Source organism: Procambarus clarkii, chromosome 3 (genome assembly GCF_040958095.1).
Source record: "Procambarus clarkii isolate CNS0578487 chromosome 3, FALCON_Pclarkii_2.0, whole genome shotgun sequence".
NCBI classification, from domain to species: Eukaryota; Metazoa; Arthropoda; class Malacostraca; order Decapoda; family Cambaridae; genus Procambarus; species Procambarus clarkii.
Window position 1 is genome coordinate 18,316,060 of NC_091152.1, and position 12,602 is coordinate 18,328,661.

Below are 12,602 nucleotides of genomic sequence, written 5' to 3' on the forward strand. Positions count from 1 at the left end.
CTTATATATAACCTGTGTATAGAGTGTAATAGCAGCAAAACTATTTGTTTATTGTTTTATGAACATAATAATTGAATCACTAATATGCACATCATACTTTTGAGTATAGCGATTATTCACCACTTTTATTATATAAATATATTACAATACACTATTGAATAATATTACTGCAAAAAAGCTAAGAAAAAATCAATTGGAAACATTGAAACAATTAGGTAATAATATCTTTGTGGCAACTCCCACCTGTCAGTGCGGGTGACGCTGACCGGGTCTGACGACCGCTCTGTCAACGCCCACTTTTTGCCAGACTTCCTCAGTCAATTGCGCCCAAAATATGTCACCTACGATTTTTTTTTTCCCGTGCTCAGGGAACACAAATTAACATGTTTAGAAGACGAAAAAAAAAATTTTAATTTTTTTTTTCTTGCACACAGGGGTGTAAATGTCCTCAGGACCCCTGAGCAGTGGAAGGGTTAACCAGCTTGTGGATGGCCTCTCTTAATTCCATCCAATTTTGACAGTGCATGGTTGACAACCTGTTCTTCCGTTGGGGGTGTAGAACACTTGGTCACCCACAGGTGGACCTTTGTGTTTGGCATGGAATTGGCAGCTTCCTGTGTATGCTGGCCACATACAGTGCTTTCATTATATTCAGTGCTGCACTCATTCTAGTGCAGGCAAAAATGTATACACATATTTACTACAAGGAATATTATAACAAAGACCAAGGTTTGAGCATTCTACTTAATGCTATAGAGCATCTTAGTACTTACATCCTTTCAACCTTTTCAGTATTGGTGTTGGCATTGAAGGCTGACACTGAAGGTCTACATTAAATCATAATCAATGTACTCAAAGTACAGTACCCAAGGTCTGAATCTTCCACCAAAGCATTAATTTTATGTGGAATCAAGCTTTTTAAAAGAATGAGAGCCCTGTCAGCATTACAGTACTGTAACCACGCGATTATCCGGGATTCGAACATCCGGTACTAAGTACGGCGACTAGAGTGAACAACTTCGGCACCACCAGCCGAATTCGACCAGACCCGAGCTGGGAGAAATAAATACTAGTAATTATGTAATAGCAAATATATAAGTTTCGTAAAAACAATGTGCACAGGCTGAAGTTTCCTTAAAAAATATTGAGTTTTTTCCTCCTAGCGCCCTACGTAACAAGCTATAGCTACCCCAATATAATTATAATTAGCGTGCGTAGTATTGTGGAAGGAGGAATTTTGGTGAGGGAGGGAGGAAGGGAGAGAATTGAGGTAGCTTCACTGTGTGGCAGCCACTCTTTTTTTTTTTTTTGCCCACCATACTGTACTAGCTTCGTGGTTCGCTATGGGGAACACATATGTACATGGGTATATACAGTGTGTGTGTATAGTGTAATAACAGCACCAGGAGTATGTTGAGAGGAGCTATTTTGGTGAGGGAGGTGACGTCGTAATCGTAGCGTCGTCTGCTGTGTGATTTCTCATGCAGTGTATGGTGGCCACTGTACTGTTTGGACACAGTACCGGCTTACTTGCATAGTTCTGGTAAATAAAACATGTAGATAGGTATATATTACATGTGTAAATAGTGTAATAAAAGCAATAACAGTATGGTGGGAGGAGCAATTTGGTGAGTAAGATGTTGGAGTGAGGGAGACTGGCTGGGTGTGGCTGCTCACACTCGTGGTGTTCTGAGTGTGTTGATAGTGAATGTATATAGTGTGTGACAGTGTATAATGTGTACATATGTTGTAAATATACATAAATGAACATGAAACATTGATGTGAATAACTGTATGATGGGAGGAGCAATGTTGGTGAATACAATGTTGGAGAAGTGAGGGAGGGCTGGCTGGGTGTGACAGCTCACACTCACGGTGTTCTGAATGTGTTGATGGTGAATGTATACAGTGTGTGACAGTGTATAGTCTGTAAATAAATTGTATATATACATAAATTAGCATAATATAGGGTAAATATGTGCAACATATGTGCACACAAGTGTCATGCACATAACACAGTGTCCTCGGACAGTACGGATGTTTTACTGCCATAATATAGTGTACGTGTTCATTATACATAGGATTAGCACGTAAAAACAGATAAAATGTATTTGGAACTGTGTGCAAAAAATGAACAAAAATATATTTGCGGCAACTCGTGCGCCCCGCCCCGGGCGCCCTACTGGCCCCGGGAGCATACGTCACGCACCAACTTACGGACCCCATAGCAGCCAAAGTACATACAAGTTTGATTTTTTTTTTTTTGACATACCCATACTGAGGGAAGGATTTTTGACACTTTAACCCTTAAGTTGCGCATCACATTATATGATGCTCTGACCGACTTGCAGTAAATTGCGCATCGCATCATATGATGCTTTGGAGTACTACGTAAGATTTAAATGGCCCGCGGATACACGGGGTTCACCACACCTTCATCAAGGCTCTTGATACAGACGCCATTTAAAAAAAAAGAATCGTGGGTCAAATTCCCAGGTGTCGGGGGCCTCAGTATTGAGTGAGCAACCAAGCCTGATGCATGCAGCATGAGCTCACAGCACTTCTGTTCAGCTTGTGACCACAGCATCACCTAAAAATGCCATAATATACTTGTTCATGCTATTATGTAGCGATGATATTATTACAGAAGACCCCTGACTGTGATAAAACTGACCAGGGTTCTGATAATAGCAGGATTGTGGTGATATTTAGCGCTGTGCTCCATGGAGGGAGGAGTAATGCTGTGGGAGGGAGGGTGGTGGCATTGTCTTCTGACTGTGTGTGGTCACCTTTTATTGACTGCACTCACCATACCAGCTTAGTGGTTCCCTATGGTGAACACAAATGTAGATTCTTGTATATAATGTGTGCATAGAGGGTATAAACAGCAATAGGAGTAGGTTGGGAGCCGCCATTTTGGTGAGGGAGGTGGCGTCGTCTGTACGACTTATCATGTTGTTTACTGGTTACCACTATGGTCTTTGGGCACCGTACCAGTTTACTTGTACAAGTATGGTGAATAAAACAGGTAGATACTTATATATAATGTGTGTATATAGCGTAATAACACCGGAAACAGTATTGTTGGAGGAGAAATATTAGTGCGTCTGGCCTTGAGGGCGGCCGCCACCAGCTGACTGTGTGAGTAGCTACGTCTTTGTGCCTTTACTCACCATACAAGCTTAGATGTACAGTTATGGTGAACAAAACGTGTAAATACTTATATATAACGTCTGTATATAAAAGCAAAAACAGTATGGTGGGAAGTCAGGTGAGGTGAGGGAGGGAGGGAGTGGCAGCCAGTGGCGGGCTGCCACTGCCACTCAGCATACCAACTTAGTGGTTCGTTATGGTGAATACGAATGTAGATACTTATATATAGCGTCTGTATAGAGTGAATAAAAGCAAAAACAGTATTGTGGGAGGAGAATGTGGGCGAGTGAGGTGTTGAGGGAGGGAGGGAGGGAGGGAGGGAGTGAGTGGCTGGCTGGGTTGTGGCGGTCACTCCTCGTTACTTTTTTACTCATAATAGCAACTTAGTGGTTCGTTATGGTGAACAAAACTTGCAGATACTTATATATAACCTGTGTATATAGTGTAATAACTGACAAAGTATTTGTTCACTTTTGATGAACATAATTGAATCAACAATATGCACACCATATTTTTGAGTACAGCGATGATTCACTCATTTTATTATATAAATATATCACACTACACACTATTGAATAATATTACAGCAAAAAACTATGAAAAATCAGAGACATTGAAATAATTAGGTAATTATCTCTTTGTGGCCACTCCGGCCTGACAGCTGGCGAGCAACAAACCGTCTGGGACGCACGCTGAGTCAGCGCCTGTTTTTTTTTTGCTAGACTTCCCTGTCCTATAGCGGGCAATATATGCCACTTACGATTTTTTTATTATTTTTCCCATGATCAGTGAACACAAATTAACAGGTTTAGAAGGTTTTTTTTTTTGTTTTTTTTGTTTTTTTGTTTTTTGTATGCGCCTGTGAGTGACACGTGCTAAATAGCCAGGCGCCATGCAAGGGTTAAAAAAACAAAAGAATTTTTTCAAGAGAATTTATTTCCTGCGCACTGGGGGGGGTGTCATATTTAGAGGCGGCGAAGTTAAAGGGTTAATGACTTTTATAAGGCAGATCAGGACTTCACTTATTGGTGAGTACAAACAAAATACGGTCGCATTTATGCCATGAACCTGTCGATTTTTTCCCCTAGAGTGTTTTTTAGTAAATTTGTCAAAAATTTCTTTTTACATTTCTAGTTTATTTTTCCCTCTATTTCTCGTTTACAAACTTACATGTTAACCGACGGGTCTCGTCCCCAAGGGGTTTGGAAACCAAGTGGTGCTCTGTATCAGGTACATGAAAGGTAGAGCTATTTACCTATTTCAATTATTTGTGGTTTATTAGATTGTGATAATTAAAACAAGTTTATATAAATTAATTTTGAATTTATGCATCATTCACAGTGAATGTTCAGAAGACCAACCTTGAGTCAAATGGAGACTTGGCTATGTGTAATGTAACCGACTTTGCCACACGTGATGCAGGAGAGACTTCCATATGTGATGCAGGAGAGACTGCTACACATGATGCAAGAGAGACTGTTACACAGGTTGCAGGAGACTCGGCCACGCTGGATGCTGGAGACTCGGCCACACGTGATGCAGGAGAGACTGCTACACATGATGTAGGAGAGACTGTTACACGTGATGCAGGAGACTCGGCCACACGTGATGCAGGAGACTCGGCCACACGTGATGCAGGAGACTCGGCCACACGAGATGTAGGAGACTCGGCCATGTGTGATGTAGAAGACACAGCCTTGTATAATACAGGAGACTTGGCCACATCTGAAGAAAAATGTAAAGCATCAACTGAAGATGTATGCACAGGCAGCAAAATTACTCCCAGTAAAGTGAAAAACATTCCCAAAGAATTAACTGTTGTTTACAAAGTTTCTGTTTGGACCAATATCAGCAAAGTAAAAATTAGGTATGTAATAGTTTGTTCTGTTCAATGATCAGTTCTACTGTTAGTGTCCTACTACACTTAGGATACTAACACACCGTGTACAATACTGTTTACAGTGGCATCTCTCAAATCTGGACCGCCCCTATAAAGGATCCTTCTAAACATTGGACCAAATTTGGCCTCGGGATCTTCCCTTTGACATTTTCAGACAGTCCAGATTTCAGAGAGGACCCATTTACACTCCAGATCATTAGGCAAAGTAATTTCCTGCAGATAACATTTTGTCTGTATATGTACATTCTTTTGTGTCTGGGGCAACCTCCCAGTGGCTCCCTGAAGCTATTTCGCTGAGATTGCTCCATACTATTAAGGTCAAATCAGTTGCAGTTCTAGTTGGCCTACTGGGGACCAGATCCAGAACCTGGCCCTCCCCAGAGACACAGGGAGAGATCGACAATCTGCCACCCCACTGGAAAAAGCCTCCAGAAAGTAGTTAGTGAAGCTATACTGGCAACTGGAGAATTCACAGAACATGAAGCTGTAAATTGTCATTCAACTCCACAAATGACGTACATGGGACAAAAGATTCGTGCAATCTAGCTCGAAACTCATTAGTTCCAAATGCCACCACCAGGGGCCCGGCTACTGCCCACAACTGGCTCCCTGGTCGGTTCTGTTGTTGATGTTATGGTGAGAGTATCTACCAGTAATGCTCTGGTCTGTCCGGGAAGCCTTCTGTTTCAAGTTAAGTTCTGGCCATCCTCGGACTTCGTTCGTCCTGCCATTTGCTGGTGTATTGTTCTTTGATTTTAGTATTGGTTTTATGTGCATTTCTGGGGAGAGCCCCATCACCTCCCTGGAGCTATCCAGGTTGATATGCTAATGTTAGACTTTGGCATCAGTCATATGTATGGAGTTCTGTGGGTCTACCGGGGCCCACGAGCCAAAACCTGGCCTCCCTCACAGAGGCATGAGGAGCAATGGTCTATAGAAACCCGTGTGTGATTAGAAGCATTCTATGTCTGGTATCGACCGGGTTAGGCACCCAGAAACGTAAGCGTCCCAAAACAAACCCCGAATCTGGATAAAATTGCTACAAAAAGCCAAACAAGTGGATAGAACTCCCTAAACAGAAACGAGCAAATGAGTATGACGTCCCACATCGCCGCGCTGTTTTCTGCGCAGCTCCCCCCTTCCCAGGAGGGGAAAGGGGGGAGCCCCAGACCCTCATGTCGGCCATCCACCTCTCAGTTCTGAGGCTGATGCTGTAGGCTGTGGTCGTGTGCTCTGGCTCCTGTGATTATTTCAGCACTGTACCTTGTGTGTGGACCAAATAGTAAACAGACCTCAAACCAGCATAATAGATAACAGACCTACCTATAAACACTTATCAAAACCAGAAGTAAGTAATGCTTCCACACAATTGGACATCCTTTGGCTAATTCTTAAAGCCAAGGTCACAGAATTGGTCCTAACTTTGTTAGTGAAACATGGTCTCTCACAATCCACAGAGAATAGACAAAGTTGAGAACAATCTTAGAAAATTTAAATTAACAATATCATCACCTTCAAGGATGCAGGACAGAAAAAACTCTACAGCCCTCACAAAAAATGGGTAATAAAGTCCATCTCCGGCGAGCCTCCAAGGGGCGCCGAGAAAGAAGCGTTTCATTAGTCAATGCTAGAGTGTTATGTTAGTGCTACAGCCCAAAATGCTGTGCGTATTAGTGGCTTTAGGCATAGTATGTACTAACTCTATCTAGAAATCCAACATTATATGTAACTCATCTTGTATGTATGTACTTTTACCTAAATAAACTAATTTATTTATTTAATTATTATATATTTAAACATTATTTATGTTGTGTTCCCAGGAAAATTCAGTTAAATTTCATGTCAAAATATATATTCTAAAAGTACAAATAATAACAATGCTACCAATTATCTTTATTGTTGAGAATATATACTGTATTAAAATTTTAGACTTTGCATTGATTTAACAGGTCTGTGATCTGCAGCATTATGACTAGTCAGATACGTAAGATCAGCTTCGATGCCCAGGAGACTATTACATATCTGGTGGAGACATTTGATATAGATCATAAAGAGGGTAAGTGGGAAGCGTGTTGAAAAGAATCAAGAAAACACTTAACGAAGTTTGACAGTGAACACAAGATTAGTTAGTGGAGAAGTGTGATGCAGAGCACAAGAGTAGTTAGTGGAGAAGTGTGATGTAGAGCACAAGAGTAGTTAGTGGACAAATGTGTTGCACAGCACACATAGGTAGTGGACAAGTGTGTTGCACAGCACACATAGGTAGTGGACAAGTGTGTTGCAGAGCACAAGAGTAGTTAGTGGACAAATGTGTTGCACAGCACAATAGTAGTTAGTGGACAAGTGTGTTGCACAGCACAATAGTAGTTAGTGGACAAGTGTGTTGCACAGCACAATAGTAGTTAGTGGACAAGTGTGTTGCACAGCACAATAGTAGTTAGTGGACAAGTGTGTTGCACAGCACAATAGTAGTTAGTGGACAAGTGTGTTGCACAGCACACATAGGTAGTGGACAAGTGTGTTGCAGAGCACAAGAGTAGTTAGTGGACAAATGTCCGGTTGTGGGTTTACGCTTTTACCTGTACTCACCTAGTTGTACTCGCCTAGTTGTGTTGGCGGGGGTTGAGCTCTGGCTCTTTGGTCCCGCCTCTCAACCGTCAATCAACAGGTGTACAGATTCCTGAGCCTATCGGGCTCTATCATATCTACACTTGAAACTGTGTATGGAGTCAGCCTCCACCACATCACTTCCTAATGCATTCCATTTGTCAACCACTCTGACACTAAAAAAGTTCTTTCTAATATCTCTGTGGCTCATTTGGGCACTCAGTTTCCACCTGTGTCCCCTTGTGCGCCTCAGGTTCTGTGTCTGGGGACACGCTTTGGGTAGATCCAATGTCCCTCTTTCACTGTTCCAGGGCTCTGGTCTCTCAGATTTTGGGTAGTAGAACCCCAAGCACAAATACCATAGTTGAGATAAGGATAGATGAGGGAGTAATAGAGAGTCACCAGGGCAGGGCGGGGTACATAATATCTGATCTTAGAAAGAATGCCAACAGTTTTAGAAACTTTTTTTTGCTATGTTTAGAATGTGTCCCAGGAAATTCAGCTTGTTATTGATAAGGACATCAAGGAATTTACCATCAACTTTGCTACTGATTTGTATATTGTTTATTCATAGATTAATTTCATTTGAGGATTTATTACCAAACAAAATATAGAAAATTTTGTCAGTGTTAAGGGTGAGTTTGTTAGCAGTTAGGCAAAGATGGACTTTATTTAGTTCAGTATTCACAGTGACATTTAGAGCAAGAGGGTCAGGACTGGAGAAGATGAAAGTTGTGTCATGAGCAAATAAGATTGGTTTGAGGTGTTGGGAGGCATTTGGAAGGTCATTAATGTAAATGAGAAAGAGGAGAGGGCCAAGTATGCTGTCCTGTAGAACACCGATGTTTATGGGAAGTGTAGGAGAAATGGAATTATTCACAGACATACTGGAGCCTGTCAGTAAGGTAAGACTGAAGGTATTGCAGGGAGTGATCTCTGACTCCATAATGATGTAATTTAAGCAGAAGGTTTTAGTGGTTGACAGTGTCAAAAGCCTTACGTAGGTCCACAAATAACCCAACAGGGAACTCATTTTTATCAAGAGCTGTATGTATCAAGTTAATCATACTAATCAGTGCATCGTTAGTGCTTTTATTGGGTCTGAAATCATATTGGCAAGAGCAAAATATATTGAGTTTGGCTAGATATGAGTAAAGCTGCTTGTAGATTAGCTTTTCAAATATTTTAGACAAGGTTGGCAGAATTGAGATAGGTCTGTAATTGTTGACATCAGTGAGATCACCACATTTGTGGACTGGGGTTACTCTTGCTTTTTTTTAGAATATCCGGAAAGGTTTGGAGTTCAAGTGATTTGTTGAAGAGCAATGCAATGGCAGGAGCTAGAAATCTGGAGGCCTTTTTGTAAATTAGAAATTGTATCTCATCAAGGGCGCTTGACTTAGTTTTAAAGGAAAGGATTACCTCATTAACATCAGAGAAAGTAGCGCGAGTGTCTACACTCCCGCTACTAAAGACACCCCCGTGTACAATTACACAGAGGTGTCTTTAGGCCATTGCTCCTCGTGCCTATCTTGAGGGGGGCCAGGTTCTGGCTCTGGTCCTCGGTAGGCCTAGAGCTCCTTCGATTGACTGTTGCCACGGTCTAATATATACACATCACCCCGGGATAGCTCCGGGAAGCCTGCGGGTCTCACCCAGAAAATGGTGTTTCATTACATTCAATCCTGGTTTTATATTTTATTTGCAGTTGTTGGTTCCTGGGTGTTACTGGACCCTAAAGTTGGGGGCTGGCTGCTCAACCCTGATCATCCCCCGATTACATTCATGCAGACAGTTCTCTCTCTTCAGACTTCTCTGCCTAAGGTATACTGACCAAGAAGGGTAATTATGCAAATAGCTAAAGCTATGATTTATTTTGAGTATTGTCATAAAATCATATTGAATTAATTTTAGGGTTGGGCCAAGTTCAGTTAAGTTTAAAGTCCATAATATGTGTAGTAAAAGTGCATAAGAATAGATGAAATTGCAGAAACTGTGGGGTTGATGGGAGGCAGTTCTTATTTATAACCAGCCTTACCCACTCATACCACATGTCTAAACTATGCTAGAAATAATCCAGTTTCCTTCTCTTTGGGTATGTAGCTCCAGGGAGCCTCCAGGGCTCCCCACAGAAAACCAGCGTTGAATGTAATGAAACACCATTTTCTGGGTGAGCCCTGGAGGCTCCCTGGCTACCCTCCGTCCCATCCGGTTGGCAGGGTTTTTTCGCTTTGGTTGAAGCCAAGTTTCCGATCTGAAGGCAGCCAGCACGGTGAGATCCGGGAGCCCTCCTCCCGTGGAGGGAAGGGCTGCGGAGACGACCGGCGCGGTAGTAAATTGATTGTTTGATTGTTTCCTTGGGATTGTAGGGAGTTTCTACCTCTCTGTTCGTTTTTTTTGTTGTAGTTTTTTGCCATGTGGGGTTTGTTTTGTTACGCCTACCTTTCTGGGTGCCTGACCCCAGTCAATGGCAGATAAGGAAAACCCCCAACCATAATGGGGTTTTCCAGGGCCATTGCTCCCTGAAACCTCTCTGAAGGGGCCAGGTTCTGGCGCTGGTCCCTGGTAGGTCTGAACTCCATAGCTAATGTCCCGGTCTAACATAACATACATTAGCCCGATAAGCTCCAGGGAGCCTCAGGGGCCCACCCAGAAAATGGTGTTTCATTACATTCAACGCTGGTTTTTTGACATCCAGCCTCGGAACTTGGGTGTTGGGGTCTGGGGCTCCCCCTTCTCCCTCCCTGGGAGGGTGGGAGCTGTGGAGACAGCAGCGCAGTGACATGGTGATGTCATGCTCGTTTTCATGGGGGAATTCTGTCCACTAGTTCAGCTTTTAGTAGCAATATTTTAACCAGAATATGGGTTTGTTTTGGGGCACTTGCATGCCAGACCCAGTCAATGACAGACAGAATGCTTCCAACCACACGGGGGTTTCAATTGGCATTGTTCCTCGTGCCTCTGAGATGGCCAGGTTCTGGCTTGTGGGCCCTGGTAGGCTTAGAAGTCTATGTGCATTGACTGATGCCAGGGTCTAATATATTTATATCAGCCCAGTTAGCTCCGAGAAGCCTCTGGGTCTCACCCAGAAACTGGAGTTTGATTACATTTAACGATTTTTTTTTTTTTTTTGCAGGTGGTCTGTATCTGATCACAAAGTTGCACTTGCTTCATAGAGTGAGCCAGATTCTGGTTCTGTCTCACTTTAGACAATAATGGGTAATGGGGGCCCTGGTGTGATTAGCTAAGTCCTGGAAGTAACAGAGCTAAACTGAGTTAAGACCCACCCAATTTGTTTACAAAATATTGACCTTAAAACCCTACTTCAACAAGGTCTTTATTTATATTAGTGTCTTTATTAATTTGTTTCTATTAAATGTGCTTTATTACTATGTAGTTCACAGTATTTAATTATGTTTTAGATGTGTGCTGGCCACCAGGATGATGTGTTGCACGGTGATTTAGAGGCCCTAAGTAGCATCACACAGGTCCTGCATACTAAACTGTGCCAGAGTCAACTTTGGACCATTTTCCTTCACTTGGAGATGAGGATTGTTCCCACTCTTGCTGGTGAGATGTTGGGGGAACTGTTGACAATATCACATTTTGTACTATCATTTTATTGCAATAGTTACTACTCTAGCTGCATGGCCAACCATCTTTTTAAGTCTTTACACTGTAAATATAGAGTTAAATTACTCGCACTGTAAATTTGAATTTTGTAAAAGATTTGGCGGAGCAACTGAACATGACTATTAATATTCCAGTAATGTGGTAGCAACCCTGGTTATTTCCTAATATTATAAGGAATGTTTGGTATTTACAAAGGTAGGCATCAATTCACCCAAAAGAACTGACGGTTCCCTTTCACGGTCCTTTTGGAAGAAAGGCACTATGACTTGGAAATCATTTACGGTATATATAATTTTAATAGATTAACATTAAATTCCAAATAATACATATAATACAAAGTTAATATAGTATTATGAAACAAGGAAAAAATATAAAAACTTGTGCTTCAGTTTTCCATTCAAGATGACTAGCATTTCAAAATGGCTGTGATTGAGCTATGATCTCTTTTGCCTTGATCTAAATAACTATTTGGTGCATAATTTATTCTTGTTTTAAATTGAAAAATACAGTTTGTATGTGTCAATAAAACACCTTAACACATAGTCCTCTTTTGGTTTTTCAAAATTAAAAAATCCAGCATTGAATGTAGTGAAATGCCTCTTTCGGGATGAGCCCCAGTGTCTCCCTGAAGCTATCTCGGTGAGATTGTTCCATGCAGGTGGGTCACATCAGATGCAGGAATTCTGTTTGGCCTACAGCGGACCAGAGCCAAAACAAGGCCTCAACTTCAGAGGCTCGGAAAGTGAGTGAAAATTTGCCACCACACTGAGAAAGCATCCAGAATGTCAGTGAAGCTTTACAGACAACTGGATGGTTAACAAAGGCTGAAGCCTTGGGACTGCCAATCAGCTCTGCAAATGATTCAAACAGAACAAGAGAAACATTAAAAAAGCACCTTGGCTTCCACACAGAGCCAAAAGAGCCTGACCAAAGAGCCAAACTCAACTCCCGCAAGCACAACTAGGCGAGTACCTAGCCTTCTTCCTTGCCAGTTCTGGAGCTGAAGAACATCCCGCTCACGAAGCACAAACCTGGTAGGGAGGGAGTGAGAGTTCTGGAGCTGAAGAACATCCCGCTCACGAAGCACAAACCTGGTAGGGAGGGAGTGAGAGTTCTGGAGCTGAAGAACATCCCGCTCACGAAGCACAAACCTGGTAGGGAGGGAGTGAGAGTTCTGGAGCTGAAGAACATCCCGCTCACGAAGCACAAACCTGGTAGGGAGGGAGTGAGAGTTCTGGAGCTGAAGAACATCCCGCTCACGAAGCACAAACCTGGTAGGGAGGGAGTGAGTCAGGGAGCCACTGGGACT

The 12,602-nt window shown here is 42.3% G+C and overlaps 1 protein-coding gene across 1 annotated transcript in view; it reads left to right on the forward strand.

Annotated features, from left to right (window-relative positions):
* LOC123760886 (uncharacterized) overlaps positions 1-12,602 on the forward strand; it is a 119,341-nt gene that overhangs the window by 41,596 nt on the left and 65,143 nt on the right. Inside the window, 4 exon segments of the mRNA XM_069329673.1 lie at positions 4,495-5,020; positions 7,003-7,109; positions 9,369-9,484; positions 11,083-11,230. Of these exon segments, the coding sequence (XP_069185774.1) occupies positions 4,495-5,020; positions 7,003-7,109; positions 9,369-9,484; positions 11,083-11,230 (897 nt within the window).